The 17442-nt window shown below is 46.0% G+C and overlaps 2 protein-coding genes across 3 annotated transcripts; both read left to right on the forward strand.

Moving 5' to 3' along the window:
- The first annotated feature begins 1100 nt into the window (after positions 1-1100).
- Positions 1101-4436, forward strand: LOC4325257 (GDSL esterase/lipase At5g45910). 2 transcript variants are annotated; one of them, XM_015792665.3, is made up of 5 exons: positions 1101-1470; positions 1564-1773; positions 1859-2007; positions 2103-2376; positions 3972-4436. In XM_015792665.3, the coding sequence occupies exons 1-5, from the start codon at positions 1221-1223 to the stop codon at positions 4187-4189; spliced, it is 1101 nt and encodes a 366-aa protein (XP_015648151.1). In that variant the 5' UTR covers positions 1101-1220; the 3' UTR covers positions 4190-4436. The 2 variants fall into 2 exon arrangements, with proteins under 2 accessions (XP_015648151.1, XP_015648160.1); XM_015792674.3 differs by having other exon boundaries at positions 1859-1956.
- A 7743-nt stretch (positions 4437-12179) lies between these two features.
- LOC4325258 (GDSL esterase/lipase At5g45910) lies at positions 12180-17248 on the forward strand. The gene is made up of 5 exons (XM_015792652.3): positions 12180-12577; positions 12681-12896; positions 12990-13138; positions 13231-13504; positions 16676-17248. Exons 1-5 carry the CDS (start codon positions 12331-12333, stop codon positions 16906-16908), a joined length of 1119 nt encoding a protein of 372 aa, XP_015648138.1. The 5' UTR covers positions 12180-12330; the 3' UTR covers positions 16909-17248.
- The last annotated feature ends 194 nt before the right edge of the window (positions 17249-17442 follow it).

Here is a 17442-nt window from a genome sequence, read left to right on the forward strand (position 1 = left end):
ATATGTTAGTTTGACCATTTGACTTACTCAAATAAATATGTAATTAAAATTTATTTTGTTGTGACTTAGTTTATGAGTGAATGTACTTTAAGCACAACTTACTTTTTTACATATCTACACAAAAAAAATATATACAAACAAATAATCAAATGCATGTCCAAAATTAATGGTGTCATCTATTAAAAGATAATTTTACTATCCTTGATAAGGTACCAGGAGGTATCACATCTTCTAGTGTAAAATATACCTCGAGGTACTTAAAAAATTTAGTTACCTCGAGTTATTTTCTTAAGGGCTATAAAATTTTTCCAATTAAAAACTGTTGGGAGTAAAATTTAATCCTCATTTTGATCTTCCTAAGGGAGCAATTAAGCAATCATTACTTCCGTTTCAAAACATAAGCATTTTTCTAGTATTCGAATCTTGTTCTACAATTAATATAAACATTTTTACCACTATTCACACTATTGTTTGTCCTATCAAACACTATATTTAAATTTCTTTCCATCCTACCCAATCACCCTCTCACGTCCAACCCTCCCTTATTTCTTATTTATTGAGGGATATCAAAGTGCTTTCTTTCAACCTTAGTCTTATGTAAATAACAAAGAAATGCTTCTATTTTGAAATGGAGGGAGTAATTACGGCGTACATTTCCCTCTCTCTCAATTGCACCTCATTTAATCCTCATTTTTCATCTTTTTGATACAAGAAAAATATTTTGTGCTACTAATAATAGCTCATTAACAACTTACTCTCGGTTTTATAATTCTTAACGTTTTGGACAATAATACGGTCTCTGAAATATATCTTTGACTATGTTATATTTTTACTTTTTTTTATAATAGAAGTTATTGGTAGTTAAAGTTATAAAGTTTAATTTTAATCTTGGTCTAAAACGTTAAAAATGATAGAAACAGAGAGAATATGTATTAGTCTGTACCCTTAATTAATTAACCGATCGACCAGACCAGACCAGACCAGAGTACCAAGAATAATGTCACAGACGAGCAGAACTCCAGAAAGGACAGCCTAACCGATCGATGGCCAAAGTGACGTACTCCTAGCCCTATATAAATGGCTACAAGCTAGGATACATTGCTGTGTGCAACCGAGCCTATTCACACCTCCAAGGAGCAAGGCACAAGGTTACAGACGTGTCACGTGCGCGCGCGCATCTCTCTGTCACGCACGCAACGTACTCACTTACGTGCTCAGCCATGGCGGCCAACAAGGCCGTCGTCGTCGTCGCCGCCGTCCTCCTCCTCCTCGCCGTCGTCGCCCGGCGAGCGTCGTCGCAGAGCTACAACGCGATATACAACTTCGGCGACTCCATCACCGACACCGGCAACCTCTGCACCGGCGGCTGCCCGTCGTGGCTCACCACCGGCCAGCCTCCCTACGGCAACACCTTCTTCGGCCGCCCCACCGGCCGCTGCACCAACGGCCGCGTCATCATCGACTTCCTAGGCACGCACGACGCATTTTCACCTCGGATCGATTCTGCACAGAATTTTCACTGCAAATTAAAAGATGATGAGCTTAATTTGTTCGCGCGCGCAGCTGATCGCTTCGGATTGCCGCTGCTCCCGCCGTCGAAGGCGAGCGGCGGCGACTTCAAGAAGGGCGCGAACATGGCCATCATCGGCGCCACCACCATGAACTTCGACTTCTTCCAGTCGCTCGGGTTGGGCAACAGCATCTGGAACAACGGCCCTCTGGACACCCAAATCCAGTGGTTCCAGCAGCTCTTGCCCTCCATCTGCGGCAACGGTAAATCAATGCTCAAATCAAATCATTTCTGTTTTCATTTTTTGGTTTTTTTGAGAGGGATTTTGTTCTTCCTGAACAATCGCAGATTGCAAGAGCTACCTGAGCAAGTCGCTGTTCATCGTGGGCGAGTTCGGGGGCAACGACTACAACGCCCCTCTCTTCGGCGGCAAGAGCATGGACGAGGTGAAAGGCTACGTGCCTCAGATCATCGCCAAGATCACAAGCGGCGTAGATGTACAAAACCATCGCCGATCGATCGAAATTGGCAACAAGATTCTCTACAGATTTCTAAGCAATCAATACATCAATCACTACTGTTGTTGATGCAGACGCTGATCGGGCTGGGAGCGGTGGACATCGTGGTGCCGGGGGTGATGCCGATCGGGTGCTTCCCGCTGTACCTGACGCTGTACCAGAGCTCCAACTCCGACGACTACGACGGCAATGGCTGCCTCAAGAGCTACAACTCCCTCTCCGTCTACCACAACGGCCTGCTCAAGCAGGGGCTCGCCGGCGTCCAGGCCAAGTACCCGGCCGTCCGCCTCATGTACGGCAACTTCTACGACCAGGTCACCCAGATGGTTCAGTCTCCCGGGAGTTTCGGTACGTCAGAACTTCAGATTCATGAAAAGTTATTTCCCCTTTTAATTAATTAGCTCTATAAACTTGGCATTGCAAACGATCAAAGCAGTATCAGGGTGAAACTAACAGTCGATTAATTAGCGAAAAGCCTGAAACTTTGAATCGTTCAGGACAGGCGGCTAAGATAGCTAGCACTGAATGATCCAAAATGTGAAATTGATGACTATGAGCACCGCTCCTGCGAGTAGATTGGCACGCACTACTTGTGACGCCACCGGCTGCGTTCGGCAGCAGTAGATTTTGAGAGAAAATGACAATATGCCACTCCATTCGTTGGGTTTAGATGAAATGCCATCCACTAAAATGCAAATGATAAAATACCACTCAATATGTTACCTTCAGGATATTTTGCCACTTTAGAAAATTTTAAGAACAAAATACCCTTTGCCTGTGAAGAGAGAGGAAGAAAGGGAACGGCTCTGCTTGCCAATGACGGAGGACGGCGGCGCTGACGGGAGGGAGGGGGACGGCGGTGATTGGTGGAGGAGGACGGCGGCGCTATCGGGATGGCTTCGCGCGCTCGCAGCTTGCCGCCTCCGCTGTCCTCCGCCGTGCGTGCGGCACCGCCGTCCTCCTCCCCTGTTGTCGTCCGCCCTTGCGCACTCACCACCCACCGATGGTGAGCACGGAGCCACGGATGCCGCCCAGCTTGACCTTCTCCGGTGCTGCCCTCTTCTTTCTTCCTCTTTCTCCACAGCCAAGGGTATTTTAGTATTAAAATCCCTTAAAGTGGCAAAATATTTTGAAGGTAATCTATTGAGTGGCATTTTAACCTTTGCATTATAGTGGGTGTCATTTCGTCTAAACCCAATGAATGGAGTGGCGTATTATCCTTTTTCTCTTTTTTCACACCCACGTTTCTCGAAAGGTTAAAATGTTGTTTTTGAAAAAGAACTTATCTACATAGAAGTTACTTTAAAAATATATATTGATTTATTTTTCAGGCTAAAAATAATTTATACTTAATTATTGATGATGCGCTAATGGTTCAACTCAATGTACACATTTTCTCAATTTTCTCCTTTTCACCTCCTCTCAAACATAGCAGACACAACACCAGTGTAGTAGTAGCACACATCACTCTCCTGTATAAGACAAATGCAGCTGGGCTCAGCGAGGCTGCAAGCGTCTCAGGCTCTCAGCCATGACGTGATCAGGTTTGGATGGCATCCTGGGTGATCAGGTTCAGGCCACGAGATGGGGTACAGATCCAGTGATCCTCCCGGTATAAGAACACTTGCAGTGGGCACATTGTTCGTCTGAAAGGTCTAGCCCAACTAACCGGAAATCCGGAATAACAAACACACTCATTACGCACTAGCTGCGTGTACCTGAACATGACACAATTGACACGGACATTTGCACATAATGCAACACATGGCCTTCTTAATTGCCAGGCAAATGTTCAGATTGATTGGCCAGATATGTATCTCTCTGTACCATGATAGCAAAAAGAACTTGCATTCTAACGTTCAGTACCTGCCTGAACACTGTAGCCACATTATTAAGGACTAGTAATGTACTGATATTATGTATGGTTTGTAATGTTTTTGCAGGGCTACAATATGGCCTGAAAGTGTGCTGCGGCGCCGGTGGGCAAGGCTCCTACAACTACAATAACAAGGCGAGGTGTGGCATGTCAGGGGCAAGTGCCTGTGGAGACCCGGAGAATTACTTGGTCTGGGATGGCATTCACCTCACCGAGGCTGCCTACCGTTCGATCGCGGATGGATGGCTCAGCGGGCCATACTGTAGCCCAGCTATTCTGCACTGAGCTGCAGCCTGCAGCTGGGCTATTTTCATGTTCGTAATAAATTAATACTACTGTATCACAGTATATGTTGTTATATATGGCAGGGGATACTCTGGAAAATAATGCTAGGGTCTAGGGAAATGGAATGGAAATATGGGAGCCACTGGTGGTTTGAATCTCATTACATGATTACTCATGTATGCATTTTCGAGCACTGCCAATGTATTTTTACTCCAAAATTCAATACATTTCCACTAATGTTGCCAAATGCATTATCAAAAAAAAGAAGAAAATCTTGTCCCCAACTTCCTGCTAAAAAGGAGTGCAAAACGCCAGGTGGGCCGTCTCGTGAAGGCGAGCCTGCAATTTTCTCTTGGAATAAGTTCACTTTGGGTCCCTCTATTTGTCGCCCATTCTGAATTTCGTTCCCTGATCATAAAACTGGGTACGACAAGTCCCCCAACTTACGGAACCGTTTAAATAAGGTCCCTCGGCAGTATTTGACTCCGGTTTTAGCTGAGGTGGCGCCTACGTGGCTAATTTGACTCGGTCTTAATCTGACGTGGCAATTCGATCCGAAAAATAATAAAATCTATGGGACCCATATGTCAGTTTCACACACACAATAATAAAAAAATGGTTGGGCCCACGTGAACCCCACCTATAATCCTCACTAGTCACTACCCCTTCTGACTATCCCCTCTCTCTCCTCTCTCTCCCTCTTCTCTCTCCAGCCGAAGCGCCGGGATGGAGTGGTGGCGGCGGTGGAGCGGCGGGGAGGAGTGGTGGCGGCCGGAGTGGGACGGGGAAGGAGCAGTGGCGACCGAAGTGCGGCAGGCAAGGAGTGGCGGCGGCCGGAGTGGGGCGAGGAGGAGCGGGCCGGGCACCCGGCGGTGACGGCCCCCACACCCGCGACCTCCCTCGCCGGCGCGGCGATCCATGGGTCCCTCGCTGCCGCGTTGCGGAGCCAGAGCACAGCGGCGTGTTGGGGACGAAGGGGCACGTGATAGTGCCGTTCGGGTGGAAGAAGGGGAAGGGGAAGCTCCTCTCTCCGGCGGGTGGCCGCTGACGAGCTTGGTGGCGGTGGAGAAGAGAGGAGCGACGACGAGGTTGTATTCTCCTTTCTCCCCTCCCTCTTTCTCCAGATCCGCGCACCGCTCCGCTGCTGCCGGCGGCGCCGACGAGAGTGAGGAGGCTGGTTACGGCGAAGGGCGTGCGCTGCTCCCTCTCCCACCGGCACCACCGCGTGCCGCTCCCTCTCCAGCACGCCTGAGAGAGGAGAGGGGAGAGAGATGAAGAAAGGGGAGAGAGGAGGAAGAAGGGGAGGAGTGAGGATGACATGTGGAGCACACGTGGGTCCCACCATTTTTTTTATTAATTATGTGTGAAACTGACATGTGGGTCCCACGGGGTTTATTATTTTTCTTAGATCAAATTGCCACGTAAGCGCCACGTCTGTGCCACGTCAGATGAAGACCGAGTCAAATTAGCCACGTAGGCGCCACATTAGCCAAAACAGCTATCAAAACTGTGGAGGGATCTCGTTTGCCCGGTTTTCGTAAGTTGGGGGACGGGTCATACCCGGTTTTGTGGTTCAGGGACGAAAATCAGACTGGACGACAACTAGAGAGACCTAAAGTGAACTTATTCCTTTTCTCTTCCATTTATATGGGCCCATTTTATAGGTTTTATGGGCCTTTGCCTTACACACCACGAGCCCGCAATATTTAACTATTTGCCACTTTTAGATGTGGCAATTAACTATTTGCCACTGGACCCACATGTTATAGACACGTGGACCCACATGTCATTGATATAGGAGTGGCAAATAGTTAAATGCCAAATCTAAAAGTGTCAAATAATTAAATGCCCCGGACCACTAGTAATGGGCCTGATTTTGCAGCTTTGCAAGCCATAACCTGGGCCTAACTGACACGATTGAGCCCAACCAAGACATGCAATTCCACCCAAACGGCCGAATCCGCAATCCAGATGAACAACAGAAGCAGAACAAAGCAATTGAGTCGACGACAAATCCTGTACAGTATTGCCCTCTAACTTTATAAGTGATTAACATGTGAGAGATGACAGGGTCTCCCTCCCATGTTCTATCTAAACCAGATTACTCAAAGGGGATAAGACAAGAAGAGCCTTGGCTGAACTGTTGCTTGCCGAGCACTCGTCCCGTTGTCCGTCGCCTGCAGCGATGAACAAACTGCACACCGCTGTTGCAACTTGAGACGACGACGAACACCGCCCGAACGAATTGCAGGAAACCCGGCCATCACATGGAAGCTGATGCACAAACACCGGTCAACTGTTTTGGACAACATCCTGTTGCTAACCAGCTGCCATGTTCGATTAGTTCTCTGCATTGCCTGTCATTACCTGCTCCGTTTGGAAACTTCGGGTTCAGATTATTTGACCTGATCGTCCATGCGTTGTCCTGTCCTCACGGTCACTGATGATGTTGATTTCTTCAGCTTAGTTTCAACGTGGAGGAGCAATTAGGTGATTAACTCATCAGTTGGATTTTAGTTGCCGTAAAAAGTCATGGCTTTGAAGGACAGGATGGAATTCACTCGGAATTTGTCACCAGCATTTATTCAAGTAAAGTATGGCTGCTATCTATTGTTTGGTAAAAACCAACATCTGTGATTTATATACTACTACTTCTTAGAGGTTGTGTTAATGAAAATCCATTATCTAAAAAAACTACTTCTAAAATATTTGACCTAAATAATCTAGATTGAGACTTGGTAGCTACATAACCCTGAAAATAAATTAGAAATTGGATCACTCAGTTTTTCTATGTTCTTACTAACTGCTTCCTAAAATATCTAGCTCTTCAAAAGATTCTTGTAGGAGAAATTAGCATTTTGTACTGCAGAACTGAAGATTGCAGAGAATAATATTGAAGCTGTTCCGACAAAAACGATCAAAACTTCATAAATACTTCTATTAGGGCTGTTTTTTTTTTCCATAATGGAATGGAATATAAGAGTACATACACTACCTGAGCTCCTAAATCTGTGTTTTTTCAAACAAGATTCAGCATATAAATTTCATTAAAAAATAATTTAAATCTATTTTTAACCTTATACTCCCTCTGTTTCAGGTTATAAGTCATTTTGACTTTGGTCAAAGTCAAACCGCTTCAAGTTTGACCAAACTTGTAGAAAAAAGTAGTAACATTTTTGAACCAAAGACAAATTTATTATGAAAATATATTCAATTATTGATTTAATGAAACTAATTTGGTATTTTAAATATTACTATATTTATCTATAAACTTTGTTAAACTTAAAGTAATTTGACTTTGTTAAAAGTCAAAACGAGTTATAATATGAAAGGAATGGAGTAATAGTTAATCCAGTTTTGTGTACCACTGAATAGTTTGATCTATTCAGCTATTTAGCATTTCATTTTTTTCCCATTTAGCCCAAAAGAACGCATTGCTTTCTGAAAGAAAAAAAAAGATAAATAATTGAACGAGATGAAAAAAAAAAGAGGACAAAAGTTCCATGTCTGGTCCTGAACATTTTTTCTGCAGAAAGTCCGTAGGGACGTCAAGAACGCAACTATATAGCGACAAGATCGATTCTTGCGGTTGGTGTTTGTGTTTGCCGCCAGCCGTCGAAGCCTCCCTTTGATTCTTCTCCTGACAGCGACAGAGGAAGCACATCGATCGCGGCAACAATTAACTACAGTTCCTTCAATTGGCGTGGTCCAATGATCAGGCCATTGGATCGAATAGCAGCAGTTTCTGCAGAAATTTGCTTCTTTGTTCTCTTGTGCTGTTACTGTCTGGTTCAGTGGCCACTGATGCTGAAGCTTCACCGCGCCAGTGTTATCAACTTATGATTCAGATGTCAGAACCAAACAGATTACCGCCGCATCAGTTGTTGTCAGTGATTAGAAAAACGGTTTTAGACCTTTTGCTTACAGGTAACTAAGCTAGGTGTTAACACAGACATACACATACTCTCTCTCTCTCTCTCTCTCTCTCTCTCTCTCTCTCTCTCTCTCTCTCTCTCTCTCTCTGAGAAATGCTTTATAGTTTGCAGGTAATTAAGCTTGGTATTACTGTACCTATCTATCTTTCTGTGTCAGCTTTCAGTTTACAAATTTCGTAAATTAATCAACAACTTGACGTATCCAACTTAGCTTGCACCATCTGCTACTTTGTAGTCTGCACAAGTAATGTCACACACTCACACGCAACTTTGAACAGTTCGTGAGGTTGATTCCCCAACTACTCTCAGACTAATTCTGCAGCCAAGTCGATCATGTGTGGATCAATCATGCAAATAAACTGTACTTAAGACAGCCAAATTAAAGCAAGACGAGGTCATCACTTGACCTGTACACACTCGCTACGTATTCATCGATCAATCGATATACACATGCAGCTTGACTAATTGTTATATGATTATAATTCGATATGTTAAACTCCTACTTCGTACCTACCACTAACCGATCGCTGGCAACTACCCCCACTAATTGAACTAGTTAATTTATAATCCATCGTTAAAAAATAAGCTAATAGTAGACTTGTAGTTATACACATCGAATGAGCGAGTATAGCGAAGCTCTAGGATCCTGCAGGAATCTTCCCGCTTAATTAGCTGGAGTAGCCTTCGCTGCATCGATCTTTCCAAGTACGTTTCACTATATATTCCATCCTGTACTGTGTACTGGACTAGCAAGTGACGAGTGCATTAATCATGAACGGATCATCTAGCTAAGCTACACTCCGAGATACTCGTGAGGTAGTAGACATAGCCACGGGAACACGTATCGCTATTTGTTGATGTTGGCAGCTGGTGTATGAAAGTGACTAATTATTGAGAGAATGCAGGCCTGTTCATGTAGCTCCAGCTCCAGTTTTGCTTCATCTGTATATACTGTAGTAGTACAGAAATATGATATGATAGTTACACTAGTTTCCATCCATCATGAATGATGCATCATTTGGCTCATAGCACGTTCTGAATCATATGTATTTTGGTCTTTCCAAAGTGGCTCTCTTCAGACAAACGCATGCAGAAGTGAAGAATGTTAATTCAGAGCTACTAGCTCCGGCCTGCACGTGCAGCAATGCGGAGGAAGCTAAGAACAGAAGGCCAGAAGCCAGAAGGTACACACATATACAAGTCAAACAAGTGAAGGAATAATCGAATTGAACTCAGGGTCAGAACAACTTAGCATGCACGCACACTACTTGGGTTTCAGTTACAGAGTTTCAGAGATTTTTAACCCCCCCTTGTTGCTGGCTTGCTGCAGCTAGTAGCTTGCATCATATGGCCAGCTCGATCGAACGGGACGTCATTGCCCGTGTGACAGGAACGGCTCAACCACCGGTGGAAAATATACCGACGCACTGATGCATCCTCTCCTTCCATTGGCTTCCACGCATGTGACGCAGAATTTCTGAATCTGAATTTCTGAACATGTTCTTCGCGAACCATACGTTAGCCGGGCCATTCAACTTGCATATTTGCAGAGATGAGAAATGCCACTTGGCGATGTGTACTGGTGGTAGACACTAGACATCGAGAGGGAGATGCGAGTATCCACCAGTGAAAAAGGGAAGAATCTTTCGATGCAACATGTTTTGTTACTTTGTTTCGAGTGAGATATCTTATGGATGAGCAGCTAGCTAGCAGACAGATTATTATTATTCAGAGATATATATGGTAAAGCCAGCAAACCCCCATGCCGGGTTCCATGATTTGATATCTTGATTGATTTAATTAGCCAGCATCGATCGATCGATAGAAAAGAAGAAGAAGGAGAAGAAAAAACTAGATCCCAGCAACTCCCCAGGGTCAACTCTTCGTGACAATAATTCTCTGCATGTTCTTCTAGCAACGCCTGGAACAAGTACAGTAGATTCTTATACATGTTCTTGTAGTAGATTCCTACATGTGTGTTCATCGGCTTATGTATGCACGTACACCGTATATAACTAGTATTCCACTACTCTGTATTCGGGTTTGGTTAATTTTTCGCGAACGCGCAAAATTATTGTACATTAATATATTAAGAAGAAAGTGGAGTTTTAGTTACTCAACGCAACAGACCAAACCGGCCATTACCGGGTTACAAGGAAAAGGACTGTGAGGGGGCAAAAAAGGAAAAATAAAAAACTAAAGCTGCTGGTCCTATATAGAGGGAGAGAGGTGGTGGAGGAACCTCCTATCCTCCCAACAGGTCCCCAAACGAAGCGGCACTAACTAGAGACCAGAGACGGTCCTCCTAAAGGACGGACCCTAGAACCACCGAGACAGATGAAAGGGATGAATCGAAAACCCTAGCGTCCACTCCTTCCACAGCTACCAGGATACCAGGAGGACCAAAGTCAAAGCCCTTACAAAGATGCTCTGGCGGGCAGGCCCTAGCAGACGACCACCAAACCTAAAGAGAGCAGCCACGGGAAGGAATGAGCCCAGACCAGCCAGAGGGAGACAGGACGTGGTGCCAGACTTGGCCAGCGAACACATCGTCGAGAAGGATGTGGTTCGCCGTTTCAAGCTCCTGAGCGCAAAAGGGACATGCCGAGTGGTTGTCGATGCCGCACTTTTGTGGAAGATCTGCCATTCAGCAACGCTGCTGGAACACAAACCAAAGGAAACGCTTACACTTGGCAGGGCTCTTAGCCTGCCAAATCAGGTCGGCGCAAGGAAAGGAGTGCTACTCCAGGAAGAAAGCATGGTAAGCTGAGCGGTTGAGTAGCACTGATCGCCTATCCAACGCCAAACAAGACTGTCCTCAGTGCCCGGAGAGAGCTGGATAGGAAGCACTGCATCCCAGACCAACAAGAATTGAGAGATGACAGGGACCGTGAGGGCACCACGGATGTCCCTCACCAAGGAGTTGTCAGCAAGGGCGGAGGCTACTGTGCGTGTTGCTCGGAGATGCGGGGGCACTGCAAGGAAGAGGTCCGAAACTAGGAAGGCCACCGAAAATGACCCTGAATCCACTGGTGCGACCAGAAGAGGGTCGAAGTACCGTCCCATGGCACAAGGAAGGTGGAAGCCACGAACATGCCGGAGACGCTCCTCTCCAGGGGGGCCTTGAGGTCGGGCCCGATAAGGATGGCGGGAGCGCTGAAGCCAGAGCCAACGTAGGCGAAGGGCGAAGCTTGCCATCCCCAGGACACAAGGCATCGTCCACCATGAACCGAGTCCATATCCGTCCATAGGAAGGCACGACGTTTCTTATCAATGGTCTTGATGACCTAGCTCGGCAGCCTGATCTCCATCGACACATGGATCGGAATAAATGAGAGTACGAACTAGATAAGCATAGAGCGACCGATTAATTAAGGTGGTGTGCCGACCCTTCCAGGGAGGGAGACGATGGGAGACCTTATCCACCAAATGTAGCTTGGCTGCTTTCAGAAGCTTGCGGACCGACAGCGGGATGCCAAGATAGGTGCAAGGGGACTTAGAGATAGAGCATGGGAAGGTGCTCTGAACCAGCTCCAAGTCCTCGGTCGAGCAGCGGATCGGAGTAATCGAGCATTTGGCAAAGTGTGTGTAGCCTGGAGGCTGAACTAAAGACGGAGAGGATGTCCTGGATGAACTCCAGATCCTGTATCTTACGGGTGAGAAAAAGAGGACTAAATCATCGGTGTAGAAGGAAGCACGATGCTGCAAAAAGCTGCCGGGTTTGGTTATTAATCCGAGCCCGTTAAGAATTGCTGTGATGAGATGAGAGAGACTGATCCGGAGTATTGACCTGGTTTGATGGACTCTTATTATTTTATCTCGTGCTCATGACTGAATCATTTAGCTACCACTTCCTCCTCTCCAGAAACCAAGACCTGATCAAAGTCACCAAAACGAAGCAAATCAAGCCAATACTCTCGCACTCCTATCAAGACAAGGAACCATTAATTAATTATTACTAGTTATATTACTTAGTTAATTAGTTTAACCGCACCGTACACCCGACGACCAACTCCAAGTGAGAAATTTAAACAAGCGAGAGAGAGAGAGAGAGAGAGCTTTTCCCGGACAGGTCTCCCGGCGCCACGGCATCCAAGCTGCTCGTCGCGCTATCTATACATGACACGCCCCGTCTCCCTCCTTGCTTGACACCAATTCAACGACCTCTCGCGACTGATCGATCGATCGATCGATCATTCGATCGCCATGAGGCTCTCGGTCTCCGTCGCCGCGGTGCTCGTCGTTCTTGCGGCGCTCCGGCCGCCGCGGGTGGCGGTGGCGCAGAAGTACGCGGCCATCTTCAACTTCGGGGACTCGCTGGTGGACGCCGGCAACCTCGTCGTGGATGGCATCCCGGACTACCTCGCCACGGCGCGGCTGCCGTACGGGATGACGTACTTCGGGTACCCCACCGGGCGTTGCTCCGACGGCCGCCTCGTCGTCGACTTCATCGGTACGAACGGGCACACAACCCATTTCTCCTCTCCGAGGTGATCGATCGATCGATATGCCGGGTTGACCTGACATTTTTCTGCGTGTTTTGTGATGATGAGCAGCGCAGGAGGTGGGGTTGCCGCTGCTGCCGCCGTCGAAGGCGAAGAACGCGACGTTCCACCGCGGCGCCAACTTCGCCATCACCGGCGCGACGTCGCTGGACACGCCGTACTTCCAGGGGCGCGGGCTGGGGCACACGGTGTGGAACTCCGGCTCTCTGCACACCCAGATCAAGTGGTTCCAGGACATGAAGGCCTCCATCTGCAAGTCCCCTCAAGGTTAGTCGTTGCCGCCGCCCTCGCCGCCGCCGACGACGACGAATCAATGCACCGTCCTAACTAATTCCGGTGGTGGTTTTGGGTGACGATCAGAGTGCAGGGACCTGTTCCGGCGATCTCTGTTCATCGTGGGGGAGTTCGGCGGCAACGACTACAACTCGCCGCTGTTCGCGTTCCGGCCACTGGAGGAGGTGCACACCTTCGTCCCCGACGTCGTTGACTCCATCGGCAAGGGCATCGAGGCAAGCTAGCCCGTCTTCTCCGACTCCGGCGACTCCAATTCTTGATTTCTTTCCACCACGATTTCTCATTGCATCATGGATTGGTGGTGCAGAAGCTGATCGAGGAAGGGGCGGTGGAGCTGGTGGTGCCCGGGGTGCTGCCGATCGGGTGCTTCCCGGTGTACCTCTCCATCTTCCGGAAGCAGCCGGAGATGTACGGTCGCCGGAGCGGCTGCATCAGGGACCTCAACACGCTGTCCTGGGTGCACAACGCTGCGCTGCAGCGGAAGATCGCCGAGCTCCGGCTCAAGCACCCCGGCGTCCGCATCATGTACGCCGACTACTACACCCCGGCGATCCAGTTCGTCCTCCACGCCGAGAAATACGGTCAGTGCTATGCTCACTTCGGCTTCGTCTTCTTCCTCTCGCTGTTTTTTTTTTCTTTTTTCGCGCGGTTTTTTTTCCTTTTTTTTGTTTTGGGTTCTCGTGTCGCAGTTCCCGCGGCCCGTGGTCTCACGGCGGCTTGCGTCTAAGGTTGTTAGTTGGGTTCGTTACGGCAACGTGACAGACGCTGACAGGTGGGACCCACAGCCTGTCACGGTCGTCCTATTTTTTGAAAACTAAAAAGAGAGAAGAACCATCCTTCTATGGTTTTATCTTTTAAAAAAGAGCCTTTTTTTTGTTCTGTTCAAGCTAAACTATTCGAGATTTTTTTTAAAAAAAAACTCAGAAATCAAGCCAGCAAGGTTCGATTTTTCTATACGGAGAAGTTGGAAACGACCACTATAAGTATTTGCGAATAATTTAATTAAGCGGATGGATGAATGAATATATAATACGAAGAACAGCTGTGCTAGCTAGCAGCCTAGCAGCATATCAGGCCAAAATCAAAGGCTGCTTAGCTACATTTCTTCTCCAAAATATTTTAAATTCTATATATGAGATATCGTCATCATCATTTTGAAAGCAAGCATGGGGAGAGAACGAGATGTGGGGCAAACACAAGAACCAATCAGTCGAGTGACGGGAGCAAAAAGCATGCGTTTCTGGGCGAACATTCAGAAGGGGTAGTTGGGGGCCAATTTCCCCCAAATATATTTATGAAGGTTTCGTGATCAATCGACGCACCATGACCCTTGAACTCTTCAATAGGGAAATGTGATTGATTTTAATTTCTAGTAAAGCTTCGCTGGCTAGCTAACGTACATCCGTCCAAGCTAATTAAGCTGGGCTCCGGCTCCTCCCCGGCGTCAACACTGCAGCTGATTAATTATGAAATGTGTAAGCATCAGTGCAATTGCTATTTTGCGTAGGTGACATGACATGGCAAAAGCATTTTTGAAGTGACACCTAACTAAACGATGACATAACTAGCTAATCAATCAAGCAGAACACCCTCCAAATTAAACCTCTCTCTTCGGTAGATCGTTTGTAGGGAAAATTAATTTAATAAATCCCTGTTTGGTTGTCAGTGATGACACCACATGTGACCATATCAATTGGTACGTGAGAGAAGACTTGGAATTGTTAGCGTGATGCCGGCCATGAATTAGTAGTAGCCTTCTCCAGGTTTTTAAATTGCAACTAAATTAAAGCCTTAATGACAATCTTACTTCGTGTTGATTCCATGTGGTCCATATAGGGCATTGACCTGTTCAGGGAGGTGTCCACTGTCCAATAGCCGTACAGGATGAGCAGGGCTTTGGGGATTTTATACAGGCAACTGGAATGTTAGCTAGATAGGCTTAGCAGCTTAATTTTGGAGTCAATAGTCCATGATAAAACAATTAGGATAAGCAGGATCAACTTAATAATAACAATCAGCAAGTAGTACTAGTGTAAGTACACTGAACAATCTTGTCAGAAAAATATAAGAACCACTAGAAGTACCAGCACGAAGTAAGATAAAAGGTACGAGATGTACTAAACAACACACATATGGCGCTGTGCTTACACCATACTACTTGGGATTAGCAAATTAACACATCCAACGAGCTTGTTGGCTAGGCCTTTTCTTTTGGGGGCCATTCTCTCAGAACATTGCACGCATACGACAGTTTCTAATCATTCAGCAATTAGTAAGGTATCATCATGCATGATTCGGGCGACGTGCATCTGATTCTACCACTGATTTTGTGTAGAAAACAATTCAATTTCCTTCCCTCTCTTTTTTTCTGCATAATTAAATTTCTAATATATACTAGAAGAAAACGACCTGCCCAAACAATAATTGAGCTACTTTTTCCTTGAGAAAATGATTGAACAGGATAAACATAGCGGATCAGCAAAAAAAAAATTGTGCATTGATTTGTGACATTTCGATTCGAATTGAATAGAGAACACATTTTATGATCATTATCCTAACCCATTCTCCCCACGAAATCAAATAAAAAAACTCAAGCCTGATATGGCACTGAAAACCATGCTAATTAGAATCCACACATTGTCACCAATTTCGCCTACCCTGTTTAAGAGCAGGTACAATAGCAGGCTATAAACCAGCTACAAACATATTTTAAAAAGATAAATAAGGACAGAGAAGAGTAGCGGGCTACAGATTTGTAACTAGCTGTAGCACGGACTCCAAGACGCAGTGTGTATGATAGGTGGGACCGGATATTAATAATGTGGTATGTAACTATTGTATGAGTGAGCTATTAAATTAGCTATAGATAAATTAGAGCTAGCAGTTGACTATACTATTAAACTTGCTCTAATTAGTCAAGCTAGTAGTAACAGACATGCATACCACAACCACAATGCCCCTTAGTCCAGTCCAGGCATCAACCCCGGCCCTCGTGCATGGAAGAATCGACAAGCAAAGTCTAGAAAGCGTGATCCGGGCGGGCAATCCGGTTTAGAGAAGCGAATAATAAGTTCACCAACCCATATAATATTCCCTCCATCTATTTTTGATAGTAATATTTCTAAATCTGAAAATTTTATTTTTGATAGATATATTTCAATCCAACAAACTATCATCTTAATGATTTTCTCGAATTTAATACGTGACTCTCCATTCTTCTACACATGATTGGCTACATGAGCTTTGAGAAATGTAAATATTAATGAATCGCTTGTTTACGAGGAATGACTAGTAGCATGCTTAAATAAATGATAAATAGAATTACTTATCCTTAATCTGTGTGTCAAGATGAAATATGACTATCAAAAGTAGATGGAGGGAGTAATATACTAGTACCACACATTTTTTAAAAAAAATCCTATCTACACCATTTACACGATGCGACGACGATACGAGACATCAGCTGATGACCGCGTCGTACATGCACGGCAGCATCTCGTGCGCGCACGCACGGAGATAGCCAGTGCCGGTTAATTTTATCATTGAGAAACGTTTAGAGATCTTCGGGCTAGCTTCACATGGTAATGGATTGGCCGGTCTAGGTTTTGAAGTGTCGCATCTTCTATTTATTTAATATTAGATACTTTTCTAATATTCGTGTATTTTTCTAGGGAAAATTGGAACCATGTCATTATAATTTTTTTTTATGGCACGCACGATCGATGGGTCTAAATTTTGCGGTGTTTTTGCAGGGTTTTTGAGGCAGACGCCGCGGGCGTGCTGCGGGGCTCCGGGGGTCGGGGAGTACAACTTCAACCTGACGTCCAAGTGCGGGGACCCGGGGTCGTACGCGTGCGACGACCCGTCGAACCACTGGAGCTGGGACGGCATCCACCTCACCGAGGCGTCCTACGGCCACATCGCCAAGGGCTGGCTCTACGGCCCGTTCGCCGACCCTCCCATCCTCGAGACCCGCCACCACTGATCGATCGAAAACACGATCGGTTTGTGATCCACTCGTTCGTTTGCATATATGACAAGCAGACACACACCACATACACACACACCTTCATATGCACTGGAGATGTGAAGGATAGCGAAAGGGGCCGGACAGGCAGAAGAACAGAGAATGTGATGGTTAATTTGTTCAGATTAATTAGATGGTTGGTTGGGGATGTGTTGTAGTTTCATTCATGTAAGAAGCGTTTTGGTTTGTGTATTTCGTTTGTTGGTCCTTGGTAGAGAAAGAGAGAGTAGATGTAATTCCTATTTCTTGAGAAATTAAAATTGCTCTCATATATAGCATCCTTTCGACCTTGTATACATACCGACCGTGTATTTCTAACCTGTCGTTTTACTACTTTTCAAAAAAAAAATTGTCTAACCTCTCAGTTTGGCTCAAATGGTACTTGGCGAATTTTGGACGAATTGTCAGGGCCACCAGCCCTCCACATTTCTGAATGCTGATGGTACTATGGCCTTTTTGAGGGGTAAAGCTAGCGATCACCCGTCCGCCCCT

This window comes from Oryza sativa, chromosome 1, assembly GCF_034140825.1.
Source record: "Oryza sativa Japonica Group chromosome 1, ASM3414082v1".
NCBI lineage: Eukaryota > Viridiplantae > Streptophyta > Magnoliopsida > Poales > Poaceae > Oryza > Oryza sativa.